General features: G+C 43.3%; 1 protein-coding gene across 9 annotated transcripts in view; it reads left to right on the forward strand.

Moving 5' to 3' along the window:
• dachs (unconventional myosin-IXb-like dachs) overlaps nucleotides 1-13,640 on the forward strand; it is a 505,117-nt gene that overhangs the window by 484,359 nt on the left and 7,118 nt on the right. For all 9 annotated transcript variants that reach the window (XM_070523093.1, XM_070523095.1, XM_070523094.1 and 6 more), the window contains 5 exons: nucleotides 571-677; nucleotides 1,139-1,233; nucleotides 5,341-5,505; nucleotides 7,052-7,196; nucleotides 12,601-12,700. In XM_070523093.1, the coding sequence (XP_070379194.1) occupies nucleotides 571-677; nucleotides 1,139-1,233; nucleotides 5,341-5,505; nucleotides 7,052-7,196; nucleotides 12,601-12,700 (612 nt within the window). The remainder of the gene's footprint in view (nucleotides 1-570; nucleotides 678-1,138; nucleotides 1,234-5,340; nucleotides 5,506-7,051; nucleotides 7,197-12,600; nucleotides 12,701-13,640) is intronic.

The following is a 13,640-nucleotide window of genomic DNA, read 5'->3' on the forward strand; positions in this document are numbered from 1 at the left end:
TTATGGCCGAATTTTTCGTACCCACTGACTACTTGGGCGTACCCGTTCGGCATCGATATTAACTCATAGAGCCAATGTAAAACAGCAACCGACTCTTCAACAGCCGTTACATGAATATTGCATTCATGAAATTCATAAACATTTCTGCTCGACTTCAGCACAGATCATTGTTGCGAATTGCATAGAGCAGTGTGCCTGTTCGTATCATCTCTACAGACGAAAGCCTGCATATCTGTAATATACAGTAAACATATTAAATATTTTTAAAATGTTTACTGTTTTTCAACCAAGTTTGTATTTTTTGCTTTCTGCTGTAGCGGTTTTTTAATCCTAGGGATGGCAGGTCTGAACATTGATTATACTAACCCTATTTGCATTTGCTCAGGCATTAGCATGAAATCGTCGTGCGAACAAGTCTTAAAATGTTTTCATTACATCCCAAGGTGGCAGGAGTCTCCCACACCAAGAGCCGCTGTAGTATCTTTAGCATAATTGGCACAGTCTAGGCACGCAACAGATTCTCTCTCTTGCTCTAGAGAGGCTTCAACTGTCGCCCCTTGTGCAACGTAGGTCTGCCACACCGGATGCGCTTCAAGGCCTTCAACGTGCGCTACCGCCTCCTGGCACCTTTCAAGATACTCAAGAAGACGGAGGACAAGGCAGTTGGAGATTGCAAGGTAGATACCATGCTCCCAGCCGCAAGCTCTCACTTAATAGCTCTTTCAAGGTTAGGCAAAGGTAACTTAGTATGCAGCCAAAAGACAACAAGTAGCTTTTTTCATCTACATGTAGTGAACGGTATTGTGTTTCTTACGTCTCTGTATTGCTTGGCTCATTTGCATTAAATATTAGCTGCATTGGAAAATCAGTTTTCATTAGAATATAAGGTGCATCTTCTATGTATACCACGCATACAGTCGAAGCTCAACATAACGAATTATCTTAACATGACATAACAAAGTAAACCTAAAATGTTCCTCTCTGATATCAGTAAGTAATGATGTGCTTATAACAAATACCAGATATAACAGGTGTTTTTGTGTCAGGTACGACTTTGCTATAATAAGGTTCGACTGTGTAATGTAATATGTATGTATGTGACTGCTGATACTAATGCAGGTAGCTTTGTTCATTGCAGCTCATTCTGGAGTACTTCAGTCAGGCAATTGAGAACGTCAAGCTATCCAACGCTGCTGTCAACTGGGCTTTGGGCAAGAGACACATCTTTCTCAGGTAATTCTTGCTCTTCTGTGGTGTTCACGAAGCATAAATGTTTCACTGAGAATGCGCAATTGGTTGTTATCCATGACATATCCACCAGTCTTAGAGGAAGTGCTTGCTTTCTGGATTTTTTCAGGATATTTTCACGTACATACTGAACACTCTCTACTGTTCTTTTTTGCCCCTTACAGCTATTGTCAGGTTATTGCTTACATTTTGTACTGAAGCTCTCGTAAGGTCATGGGGTAAGTTCATTTCGGTGTTGTCAACTGCTGACTGTTGTACTAGATATGTAGAATGTAGGATCAGAGGGTGGAAGAAAAAATAAATAAATTCTTGGGTTTTACATTGCAAAATCACAATCTGATTATGAAGCGTGCTCTAATCGGGGACTCTGAATTAATTTTGGCTAACGGGCATTTAATTCTAATTACATGAGCATTTTTGCACTTCGCCTTATCGAAATGCAGCCATCGCGGCCATGGTCAGACCAGCGACCTCGAGCTCAGCAGCACAACGCAATAGCTGCTATGCTACCGCAGTAAGTGCGAGGCTGGAAGAGAAATGTATGTTGAGTTTCATGGCTACACGAACCCACGCAGTCTATTTGTAGGAGACTCCTTGTCGGGAAGGAGGGCCGTTACTGTGGTAAACTAAATGACATGACTGAAGAACGTAAGAAAGAAGATATGCTAGAACACCATTCCTGTGCCTTGCACTGCTACACACTTAGATCTAGCACCACGGAGGAAGAATATTTAGGAGTTAAACTCCCATCAGTGCGGGCAGCCAGATAACGTCACAAAAGTAGCATGCGCCGACAGAGGCACATGCAGTGCCTTGTGACACGTCATGCAAGCCGCAGCGGGAAAAAAAAAGCAAGATGCCTCGGCGGGCAGCTGGGGCGCGTTCGGGCACACTCTCTTTGGTGGCACTCATGCCTTCCACTCAAAGCAGACGACAAGCAGACACGGACGTTCGCTTCAGCTGGCATTCCGTAACATTGTGTTTGTGGGCCCTTAAGTCAAACAAACAGTTCTTGTCAGTGTCTGTTAGAGGGCCATAATACTAACAGCACTGCGACATGCAAATGCCCTTCTTTGGAATTTGCTAGCCTAAGATTGGACGCAGGTATTTTGTTGAAATCTGCAAAAGCGGCTACACGTATTGCTGAGAAAAGGTGAGCATCTTCAAGGCTCCGAATGATCCTGAACGTCTGCAAGCATGGGCTGTGGCGATTCCTGGGGATGGCTGTCAGCTCACATTGAGAGAGTAGGTCTGTGAGAAGCACTTCACGAACAACATGATGAGACGGGATAAATACTACGGCGAGTTTAGAGGCGAGGTAATCCTGGACCACTCGAAAAAAAAACCTGGACTGCATGCAGAGGCTGTTCCCCGCTTCTTTCTTCCGTCTCCAGCATCTTTGACATCCCTGAAAAAGAAGTGGACTCCCCGGGAAGCATCATCAAATATCACTCATTGCTGCTGTTAAAAGATCAAGAATGAGTGTATACGACAAGCCAGGAACATCAACAGCAGTGAATGTCAGTGATGTTCACTCAGCGTGTGAGACCCATGGCCTTGTGGAAAATCAGCTTGGTCATATACTCGAAGAAATTGAAGGCATGTTTGCCTTCCACGAATGCCAGCAGCACTTACACCCATTCAATCAAATTCATCACATGGATGTGAAACAATAGCGCATACAACCGGAAGCTACAGATCATCTTATTATAGCGGTCATCGAAAAGAATGTGTTTTATTTTTACTGTGCTCAAATGGCTGAAGCATAGCACCAATCCCTGTCCAGGCTACCAGCGCTAAAGAAGCATGTGTGAGTGCCCTCAGCAGAACTTGTGCCAGGCTCGCGGCCGAACGCGAGCAACACACGCAACCGGTTGGTTACCTTGGCAACCAAAACGGCAGTAATTTCTCGGCCGCCAGGTACCGCCAGCATGATAGTGGCTCCGCGGGCTTGTGACCTTTTCTGGTTGCCGTAAACAACAGAGTTTCCACTCCTAAATGTTTCTTGCTCCACACCCGACACACCGCTCAACGACCGGCGAGGAGGCGAGCGATGCGTGGGGAAGCAAATTAGATGTTCAGCCCCAGTCCTAACTCGACAGTGCACAAGAGAGGAATGTTGCAAATAGCCATGTAACTTAGTCCAAAATAAATCTGGGTAATTTCCAGTTCAATCCAGGATCCTGCAATTGATTCAGTGCACTTTAGTTGCGTTGCCCTCTGCTTGATAAGACCGGTTTCAGGGGAAACATACACATACAGTAAAAGCTCGTTAATTCGAACCGCAAGGGGAAGACGCTTCAGTTCGAATTAACGAAAGTTCGAACTAACGAAAGTGAAGGAGGGCAACAGTACACTGCGATTTGGAAGCAGTAGGGCATGTCAGAAATTTGGCGCGTCAGAAAGTGATGGCGTGTGCCGCGGGCACACGCCATCACTTGATTCGACGTACTTGATTCGCTGTGTTTTGGAGCTTGCCGTGCCATCTCCACACAACATTAGCAGTTGTACAAGATTTGCAAAGCCTCCGAGATTCGCAACGGGCAAGAAGTCTCGGAGGTTACGTAGAACGGAGAGGCGGCAGCCGCCGCTGCCTTCTGGCTGACCCCGCGTCGGTTAGATTTTTTTCCGATTTTGCCTTCTCTCGCCGTTCTCTCCGTTTCGGAGGCAATACAGCCTTGTGTGTAGGCAGTAGGCGCGCTTCTCTGGCCGTGTGCCAGGCGAGCGTAGTTCGAATTATCCGTGAGGGAACCTTGTCGCGTTCGAATTAACGGACTTTTTTATACATAGACTTCTGTGGAGCTTGGCCGGACCAAATCGTACAGTTCGAATTATCCATAAATTCGAATTATGGAAGTTCGAATTAACGAGCTTTCACTGTACATGTGACTGGAATAGGCAGTGGCTACTCAAGGACAAATGTCACAGCCCCCTCCCAACATTGGTACTGAGATGCCTTGGTGTATGCAGTCGAACATTGTTATAACAACATTTGTTATAATCATATATTTGTTACAGTGTAATATCGGTGGCAAGTGAAACTTGTACGAGTTGGTAAGAAAGCATGGCTAAATTCAGAGCGCGAACTACTGGGACACAAGCTGAAGAATAAGAAAAGACAGGACACGGTGCTACTTGCGACTGAAAGTTTATTCAGAAGGTTAGAGGTTATATAAACCCGATATGTCCTAAGTCATTAAGTGTTATTAAATGGCATAAAAGCAAAAACAAACAAAAAATATAAAAGAAAAGCCTGTTAATCAGTGTTAGTTCGCCAAAAAATTTCCATGTGTTAGGTCATATCTAGAAAAAATATTTCATTGTCATGAAGCACTATAGAAGCATGACGGACATGCCCTAACCCCTTTTTATTTATCTCGTGGGCCTCCACAACTTCTCTTGTTGTTCTATCTTTCTGCTTACATACAACTGTAGTGGTCAAACTTAGGTGTGCATTAACCTTGTGAGTTGCAATGCGTGTAAGAGACTGCTATTCACAAGGTAAATGCACACCCAAGTTTGATAATGCCATTGTCCTTTGTAAGCACGAAGATCAAACAAGAAGGGAAGCTGTAGAGGCCCACAAGGTAAAGAAAAAGGGGGTAGGGCATGTCCATCATGCTTCTATAGTGCTTCATGACACTGAAATATCTTTTCTAGATATGACCTAACACACAGAAATTTTTTGGCGAACTAACACCGATGAACAGTATTTTTTGTCTTTTTGTTTATTTTTGCTTTTATGACGCTTTATGACATTGGACATGTCGGGTTTATATGAGCTCTAGCCTTCCGAATAAACTTTCAGTTGCAAGTAGCGCCGTGTCCTGTCTTTTCTTGTGCATTAGCTTGGGTCCCAGTAGTTCGCGCTCTGAATTTACCCATGCAATATCGGCAAGAGACATTTTATATATGCTTCATTATATCTAATATTGTAATTCATTTATCAGTGATCGTTATACTGAGGTTCGACTGTATAGTATATCATTTTACGCTCATGGTGTTAGAATATGCAGAGGATAAGGCTACGCAGCACCTTGCATGCATGGCTCATCAGGTTTCCAACGCCAACTGACCCCGCCCATCTTGCAGTGAGAATGCTCGGCAGCAACTGGAGAACCTCCGCGAGGGGCGGCGGCATGCGGCTGCCGTGCTCATCCAGGCAGTGTGGCGTGGCTGGCACCAGCGGATACGGTGGCCCAGCCTACGCCGGAGCCTGCAGCTGCACGGAAGGACGCCACGGGTGGCCAACATGAGGCACGTGCCTGCGCATTCTTTCTTGTGACCTCACGGTGCTATTTTTACAGTGATAGCTGTTGTGAGCTTGCTCCCCTGATTGTTTGGATGTCTGTCGGTGTACATCGCTCTCCATTGCTAGAATGCTACTATCTTTCACGAGAAAAAAGAAATTCTCATTGTGCCGAGAGAATTCAAACTGATGACCAACAGATTGGCAGTTTCAAGATTGTGCCTCTCAGCCACTCTGCCGGTGCTACAGCAGAGAGGAGAATACTGATCCTGAAGAGTGCTATTGTGCCAGCAGCAGCTATGATTGGCTATGCCCGCCCAACATCTGCATACCGGATAGAGCTGGCATTGGTGCCTTCTTCATGCTCTTGCTCGCTGCCTTCTCATTTGTGGAGGTGATCCTAAATTATGTTTTCTTCTTCTTCATATAATGACAATGGTTGAATGCGTGCACTTCATCTTTGTTAGACTTCTTTGTTTAGTGCTCGGCTTCTCCTCGTGTTTATTGAATGGCACTCACATTGTCTTCTTGTCATCAAGGGTAATGTGATGCCTATTGTTGGGGTAGGGCAAATATAAATTTGAGGAAAGCCATACGAAGGCAGCAGTAAGAAGTTAAAAGTATAGCTCGAGTGGAGACCAGTAGCTAAGTTTTCATAAGTAAGAGAAGGAAGAAAAGCTCTGCCATTCCACTTCAATGCTGGGAGGCACAATTTCCATAAACGAATGCTACTCACACTTCTCTTACTTTTCGGAAGGAGATTGCTCACCCGCACCTTTTCTTTCTTTCTTTATTGATACTGTCAGCCCTTTCTTTAGGGCCATTACAGGAGTGGAGAAAAATAATAAAACAAGCAATGTCAACACATCTGATTCAGGCAGGGCGTACAATACATCTGAATACAATGTACAAAAAAAAATTACGTTACATACACCTGTGAATGTTCACTTCAACAAATATCACAAGAAACAGAGTAAGGCTTGTTAAGCTGATTATATTTCACCAACTATCGTGTCACTGCTTCGCTACAGGTGAAACAGTGTTCTTTTTTCTTTGCTATCACTTGGCACAACTGGTAAAAGGAATCAAGTACACAAAATTGTACACCCTAAATACAGGGGTTATGCCCGCTGTACCTGTATTCAGCTCAGCATGTATCTGGTATGTAGAGCTCACATTGTTTCGTTCTCTCGCATTTGTAATTATTCAACACATCTTTCTCGCCTTGAGGAAGGAGGTGATGAGCGTAGGAGTCCCACCAACGTCGCTTAAGCAGAGGCTTTCGGTCCTCTACCATTAGTCTTCCATTACAGTGCACATTATGGCCACAGGTGCAAAAAGATGTAATCCATGACCGAAAGCATTGCACACAAATTAGGAGACAAGACATGAAGACACAAGTGCAAGTGTCTTCACATGTTCTTGTCTCATAGTTACTGCGTAAGACCTGTCATCATGAGTTATAAATACCAACTCGCTCAAACCAGCACCCAATTCAACATTGTGCCGACATTCATCTTGCTATTGAGTAAATTGTACTCTTTCCTAATGCAGGTCACAGCCAGCAGTACCACCGGTGGGGGTCGGAATTCAAGGCCGACCGCGACCACAGCCAATCTCGGGAACACCGCCACCAGAGATGGAGCGGTGTGACAACAAAACCATCCAGCAGACCTGCTCCCTGTTTGGCCTGGATTTGGTATGAGAACTCTCACTGCTGAAATGCCTCGGCAGTAGCACTTTGCTGGTAGCATTTCACAACAAGCCACAGTCACTGACTGTATCACAAGTTGAAGGGACCTTAAAGAGGAGGATATTAAGCTAAGCTGTAAGCCAAACCTTGATTATACTATAATGAACACGGATGTTTAATTATTTATTGATTAATTTGTGTACTTTAAGGCCATACATCAATATAGTGAGGAGTAGTGGTAGTATTAAACTTTAAGATAAATATAAACAGAATACAGTGAGTCTCGTTATTACACAACGAAATTGCACCTAGTTAGCTAAGGCTTTGCAGAAATGTTTATGGTTGGAGATGGCCACAATTTCTGCAGGATAGTGGTTCCAATCCAGGGATATATGTGGAATAAAAGACTGAAAAAAGAATGCTTACTATTGCACGATTCAGTTTTGACTGATGATCGATGCGGAGTGACACGTATTCTGGATGATTGTGGATGACATCGTGAAGGGTGGTATGACAGTGCTATATTTATGAAATAAGCATAGTCATGCAAATATACAGCAATGTGTTGAGAAGGAAGGGAATGGTTAGCTTTCATGGAAGTTACACGAGTGGTTTGATTATAGTTAGAATTTTATGTTAGTATCGCATAGTTAGAAAACATAAAAGTGAATGGAATTGTTTTGCACTAAGTCTAATGACATAATTAAGTTTTCTTAATGGGGGTCCCAAACAGGTGACATGGATTCTAGTCTAGAGCTGACTAATGTTTTATATAGCATTAACTTGAGAGAAGATGATGCTTTGAAAAATTTAGGACACAAGTAGCTGGACATGCAGTTAGGATTGCTAATAATATATTCTGTATGCATTGCCCAAGTTAGGTTAGTAGCGATGTGAATGCCTAGATATCTGTACGAACTAGCAACATCCAAAGGTGTACTGCTGAGGTAATATTTAAATGGGTCGTTGTTGGTTCGAGATACATGCATAACTTTGCATTTGCTGATATTTAAGTTCATTAGCCAAATGTTACACTTTTCAGATACCACATTTAAATAAGTTTAAGGGCAACAATGTCAGTTGTATTTTTAATTTCTTGAAATATAACACAATTGTCAGCGAACAAGTGGATATTAGAAGACAACAAAGAGGGAAGGTCATTGATGTATAAATCAAGTATAAAAGTGGTCTGAGAAATGGATCCTAGTGGTAACCCTGATTCTACTTTGATAAGCAGAAAGATGCAACAATTAGCAGTTACAAATTGTAAACGATTATAAGAAAAAACTCAATCCATTTTAGAACTTTACAGTCGAGGTTCAGAAAAGTAAGCCTGTACAGATGCAGTCTGTCACATGCCTTGTCTTGTCAAATACCTTGCTAAAATGTGTAAAGATGGAGTTGGCACAAGTTGATTATTCAAGAATACAATGCAGGTGGTTAGTAAAAGACACTGGTTGTGTATCACATGAGAATGTTTTTTTAAAACCATGTTGTGCACTTGTGAAGAAAGAGTGTGCATTGTTGACTAATTATCCAGTATAACGCTGTAAACCTGAAATGTGCAATGAAACATGTAATGCAAGTATGCTTATAAGGAATATTGGATATTACAAACGTACGTTTAGGTAGGACGTGACTTCGTTACTATGAGATTCAACTATCATCATCATCAGCCTGGTTGTGCCCACTGCAAGGCAAAGGCCGCTCCCATACTTCTCCAACTACCCCGGTCATGTACTAATTGGGGCCATGTTGTCCCTGCAAACTTCTTGATCTCATCCGCCTACCTAACTTTCTGCCACCCCCTCCTACGCTTCCCTTCCCTTGGAATCCAGTCCGTAACCCTTAATGACCATCGGTTATCTTTCCTCCTCATTACATGTCCTCCCCATGCCCATTTCTTTTTCTTGATTTCAAATAAGATGTCATTAACTCGTGTTTGTTCTCTCACCCGATCTGCTCTCTTCTTATACCTTAACGTTACACTCATCATTCTTCTTTCCATAGCTTGTTGCGTCGTTCTCAATTTAAGTAGAACCCTTTTCATAAGCCTCCAGGTTTCTGCCCCGTACGTGAGTACTGGTAAGACACAGCTGTTATACACTTTTCTCTTGAGGGATAGTGGCGACCTGCTGTTCATGATTTCAGAATGCCTGCGAAACACACCCCAGCCCATTCTTATTCTTCTTATTATTTCAGCCTCATGATCCGAATCCGTGGCCACTACCTGCCCTAAGTAGATGTATTCTCTTACCGCTTCCAGAGCCTCGCTACCTATCGTAAACTGCTGTTCTCCTGCGAGACTGTTAAACATTACTTTAGTTTTCTGCAGATTAATTTTTAGGCCCACCCTTCTGCTTTGCCTGTCCAGGTCAGTGAGCATGCATTGCAATTGGTTCCCTGAGTTACTAAGCAAGGCAATATCATCAGCGAATCACAAGTTACTGAGGTATTCTCCAGTAACTCTTATCCCCAATTCTTCCCAACCCATGTTTCTATTGAATACCTCCTATACACATGCTGTGAATAACATTGGAGAGATCGTATCTCCCTGCCTGACGCCTTCCTTTATTGGGATTTTGTTGCTTTCTTTATGTAGGACTACGGTGGCTGTGGAGCTGCTATAGATATCTTTTAGTATTTTGACATACGGCTCGTCTACACCCTGATTCCGTAATGCCTCCATGACTGCTGAGGTTTCGCCTGAATCAAACGCTTTCTCATAATCAATGAAAGCTATATATAACGGTCGGTTATATTCCGCACATTTCTGTATCACCTGATTGATAGTGTGAGTATGGTCTATTGTTGAGTAGCCTTTACGGAATCCTGCCTGGTCCTTTGCTTGACAGAAGTCTAAGGTGTTCCTGATTCTATTTGCGATTATCTTAGTAAATAGCTTGTAGGCAACTGACAGTAAGCTTATCGGTCTATAATTTTTCAAGTCTTTGGCGTCCCCTTTCTTATGGTTAGGATTATGTTGGCGTTCTTCCAGGAGTCCGGTAGGCTCGAGGTCATGAGGCATTGCTTATACAGGGTGGCCAGTTTTTCTAGAACAATCTGCCCACCATCCTTCAACAAATCTGCTGTTACCTGATCCTCCTTAGCTGTTTTCTCCCTTTGCATATCTCCCAAGGCTTTCTTTACTTCTTCCGGTGTTACTTGTGCGATGTCAAATTCCTGTTGACTATTCTCTCTTCCATTATCGTCATGGGTGCCACTGGTACTGTATAAATCTCTATAGAACTCCTCAGTCACTAGAACTATCTCATCCATATTAGTAATGATATTGCCGGCTTTGTCTCTTAACACATGCATCTGATTCTTGCCAATTCCTAGTTTCTTCTTCACTGCTTTTAGGCTTCCTCCGTTCCTGAGAGCATGTTCAATTCTATCCATATTATGCTTCCTTATGTCAGCTGTCTTACGCTTGTTGATTAACTTCGAAAGTTCTGCCAGTTCTGTTCTAGCTGTAGGGTTAGAGGCTTTCATACGTTGGCGTTTCTTGATCAGATCTTTCGTCTCCTGCGATAGCTTACTGGTATCCTGTCTAACGGAGTTACCACCGACTTCTATTGCACACTTTTTAATGATGCCCATAAGGTTGTCGTTCATTGCTTCTACACTGAGGTCCTCTTCCTGAGTTAAAGCCGAATATTTGTTCTGTAGCTTGATCTAAAATTCCTCTGTTTTGCCTCTTACCGCTAACTCATTGACCGGCTTCTTATGTACCAGTTTCTTCCGTTCCCTCCTCAAGTCTAGGCTAATTCGAGTTCTTACCATCCTATGGTCTCTGCAGCGCACCTTGCTAAGCACGTCCACATCTTGTATGATGCTAGTGTTAGTGCAGAGTATGAGGTCCATTTCATTTCTAGTCTCACCATTCGGGCTCCTCCATGTCCACTTTCGTCTATCCCGCTTGTGGAAGAAGGTATTCATTATCTGAATATTATTCTGTTGTGCAAACTCTACTAATAAATCTCTTGTGCTATTCCTAGAACCTATGCCGTATTCCCCCACTGACTTGTCTCCAGCCTGCTTCTTGCCTACCCTGGCATTGAAGTCGCCCATCAGTGTAGTGTATTTTGTTTTGACTTTACCCATAGCTGATTCCACGTCTTCATAGAAGCTTTTGATTTCCTGGTCATCATGACTGGATGTAGGGGCCTAGGCCTGTACGACCTTCAATTTGAACCTCTTATAAGTTTCACAACAAGACCTGCTACCCTCTTGTCAATGTTATAGAATTCCTGTATGTTACCAGCTATATCCTTATTGATCAGGAATCCGACTCCTAGTTCTTGTCTCTTCGCTAAGCCCTGATAGCACAGGACATGCCCGCTTTTTAGCACTGTATATGCTTCTTTTGTCCTCCTAACCTCACTGAGCCCTATTATATCCCATTTAATGCCCGCTAATTCCTCCAATAGCACTTCACTTCTAGACTCGCCTCACTAGATAACATCCTAGCGTTAAACGTTGCCAGGATCAGATTCCAATGGCAGCCTGTCCGGACCCAGGTATTCTTAGCACCCTCTGCTGCATCACAGGTCTGACCGCTGCCGTGGTCAGTTGCTTCATAGCTGCCAGGGACTGAGGGCCGGGGTTTGATTGTTGTGTTCATATAGGAGGTTGTGGCCAAGTACTGCACCAGGGTGGCCAATCCTGCTCTGGTGAGGGAGTGCGTTACCGGTTCTGGTCACCGGGATCAGGCCGCACTCCAGGCCTGTTGATGCAATTTTATCATCACGTGGATCTGTTTTTTTTTTTTTTATCCAGTGGAAAATTGCACGGCACTGGTATTCGAACAACGGTCCTCTTGGATGCGAGGCGGATGCTCTACTTGTACGCCACCGCGTAGTAAATGAGTAAATTACACATATGCAATAGTGAAAATAGCCAGACTCCAGTAACTCTTTGGTTGCTTTAACTAAATTACTATGAACTGCAATTATAGCCTCCAATAGATAAGTTCCAAGAAGTTCTGGTGGCATGTGTGGCTCCCTCTGTCATGTATCATGCAACTGCTTATACTTACTTACTATTTAGACATGTAGCTGGCAAATGCTGTATGTGTACGCCACTGTTGCTACCTTTCTTCCATCCCCTGACTCTGTCAGATGACCTGGTGTACATAGTCTCTGTATTTAGCACCATCATCTCTTTCACTTTGCTTTCCTCTTTTCCACTGATCCCTCTACAGAGAACAGAAGGCTGAGGACAGCTTGTGTGGTCGGCCTCTTTGTTTCTCTTTCGTTGAAGCTTTCACTCAGTGTTGCACTGTTATTGTTAAACTGGCACCTTGGTTTGCGGTGTGTGTTTTATGAATGTGCTAGAGTGATGTGAAATGAACAAGGACAATGGTTCACCTGACAAAACAACTGCATTTTTCTCTTCTTCTCTTCAGGAGAGGCCACCGCCTGTACCACCAAGCCGTCCATACACTGTCAGTGGCAACACCAAGCTGGGCTACCCCCAGACCCGAGTGATGAAGATGAACTACCCTGGCAAGTGCTTCACTTCACTAAGCAGTGCGTTAGCACCATGCCTTAGGAAGCTCTAGCTTAGGGCTTTTTTGTTCAAGCAAATGTGTAACTTGCTGTGGCAGCTGATCAGCTAGTATGTTGTTCTGATGGGAAAGAATTCATAGGGTTTGATTGCCAGTCATGGCTGGAATGCCCAGCCACTGTTCCAACATCATGTGATGTGAACTCAGACATTTAAGCCGAGAATTATAGTTTTGAATTGGTACGCAATGAAAGTATGCCTGTTTAAAAGACCAACACATTGCACTGCACACATGTGTCAACAGACAGACAAACACTGTGCATGCACACTAGTCAATGTAAATGTTGTGTTATCAAATACGTTCCATTTCTATCCTGCAGATGTTTTCCATAATGGGTATAAAATTAAATATTCGGTCCAGCGCTAATTCCTCAACAGCGTAGTTTATCTCGATCACATAGTTAAGCCCACATGTTGCCCTGACGAAGACAAGACCATGTGCTGCTTGTTGAAACATAGTCTCCAGTTTAGGTTTCCTTTGTTTACCCAGTGTCAATCAATTCAGGTCTCCACATTACTGTGACTCCTTTTCTTCTTTGGCCTTGAACTCTTTTGTATATATATCTGCAAAAGGGTGTGACATTAGACTAGTTGGCATTGCATTTGTAGTGGAAGAAAGCACGAGAAAGAATGACTGGGATGTATTCTGTATGCCTGTCCTTATTTCTTGTTCTGTTTTTCACTACAAGGTAATTATGTCACTGTGCATTTCTTTTAACTGTTTTCTGCTTAATAGAAAGTTCTGCTGCAGCACTGGAATGGCATAGAATTTTTAAACCACTGAAATTATGACCTATCAAAGTTGGAATTATTTCTGCTTGACCGCACTTTGGCATCACAGACTTAAACATGTAGACAGGTGCTGACATTGAATCTGAG

This window comes from Dermacentor albipictus, chromosome 8 (genome assembly GCF_038994185.2).
Source record: "Dermacentor albipictus isolate Rhodes 1998 colony chromosome 8, USDA_Dalb.pri_finalv2, whole genome shotgun sequence".
Taxonomy (NCBI): Eukaryota; Metazoa; Arthropoda; class Arachnida; order Ixodida; family Ixodidae; genus Dermacentor; species Dermacentor albipictus.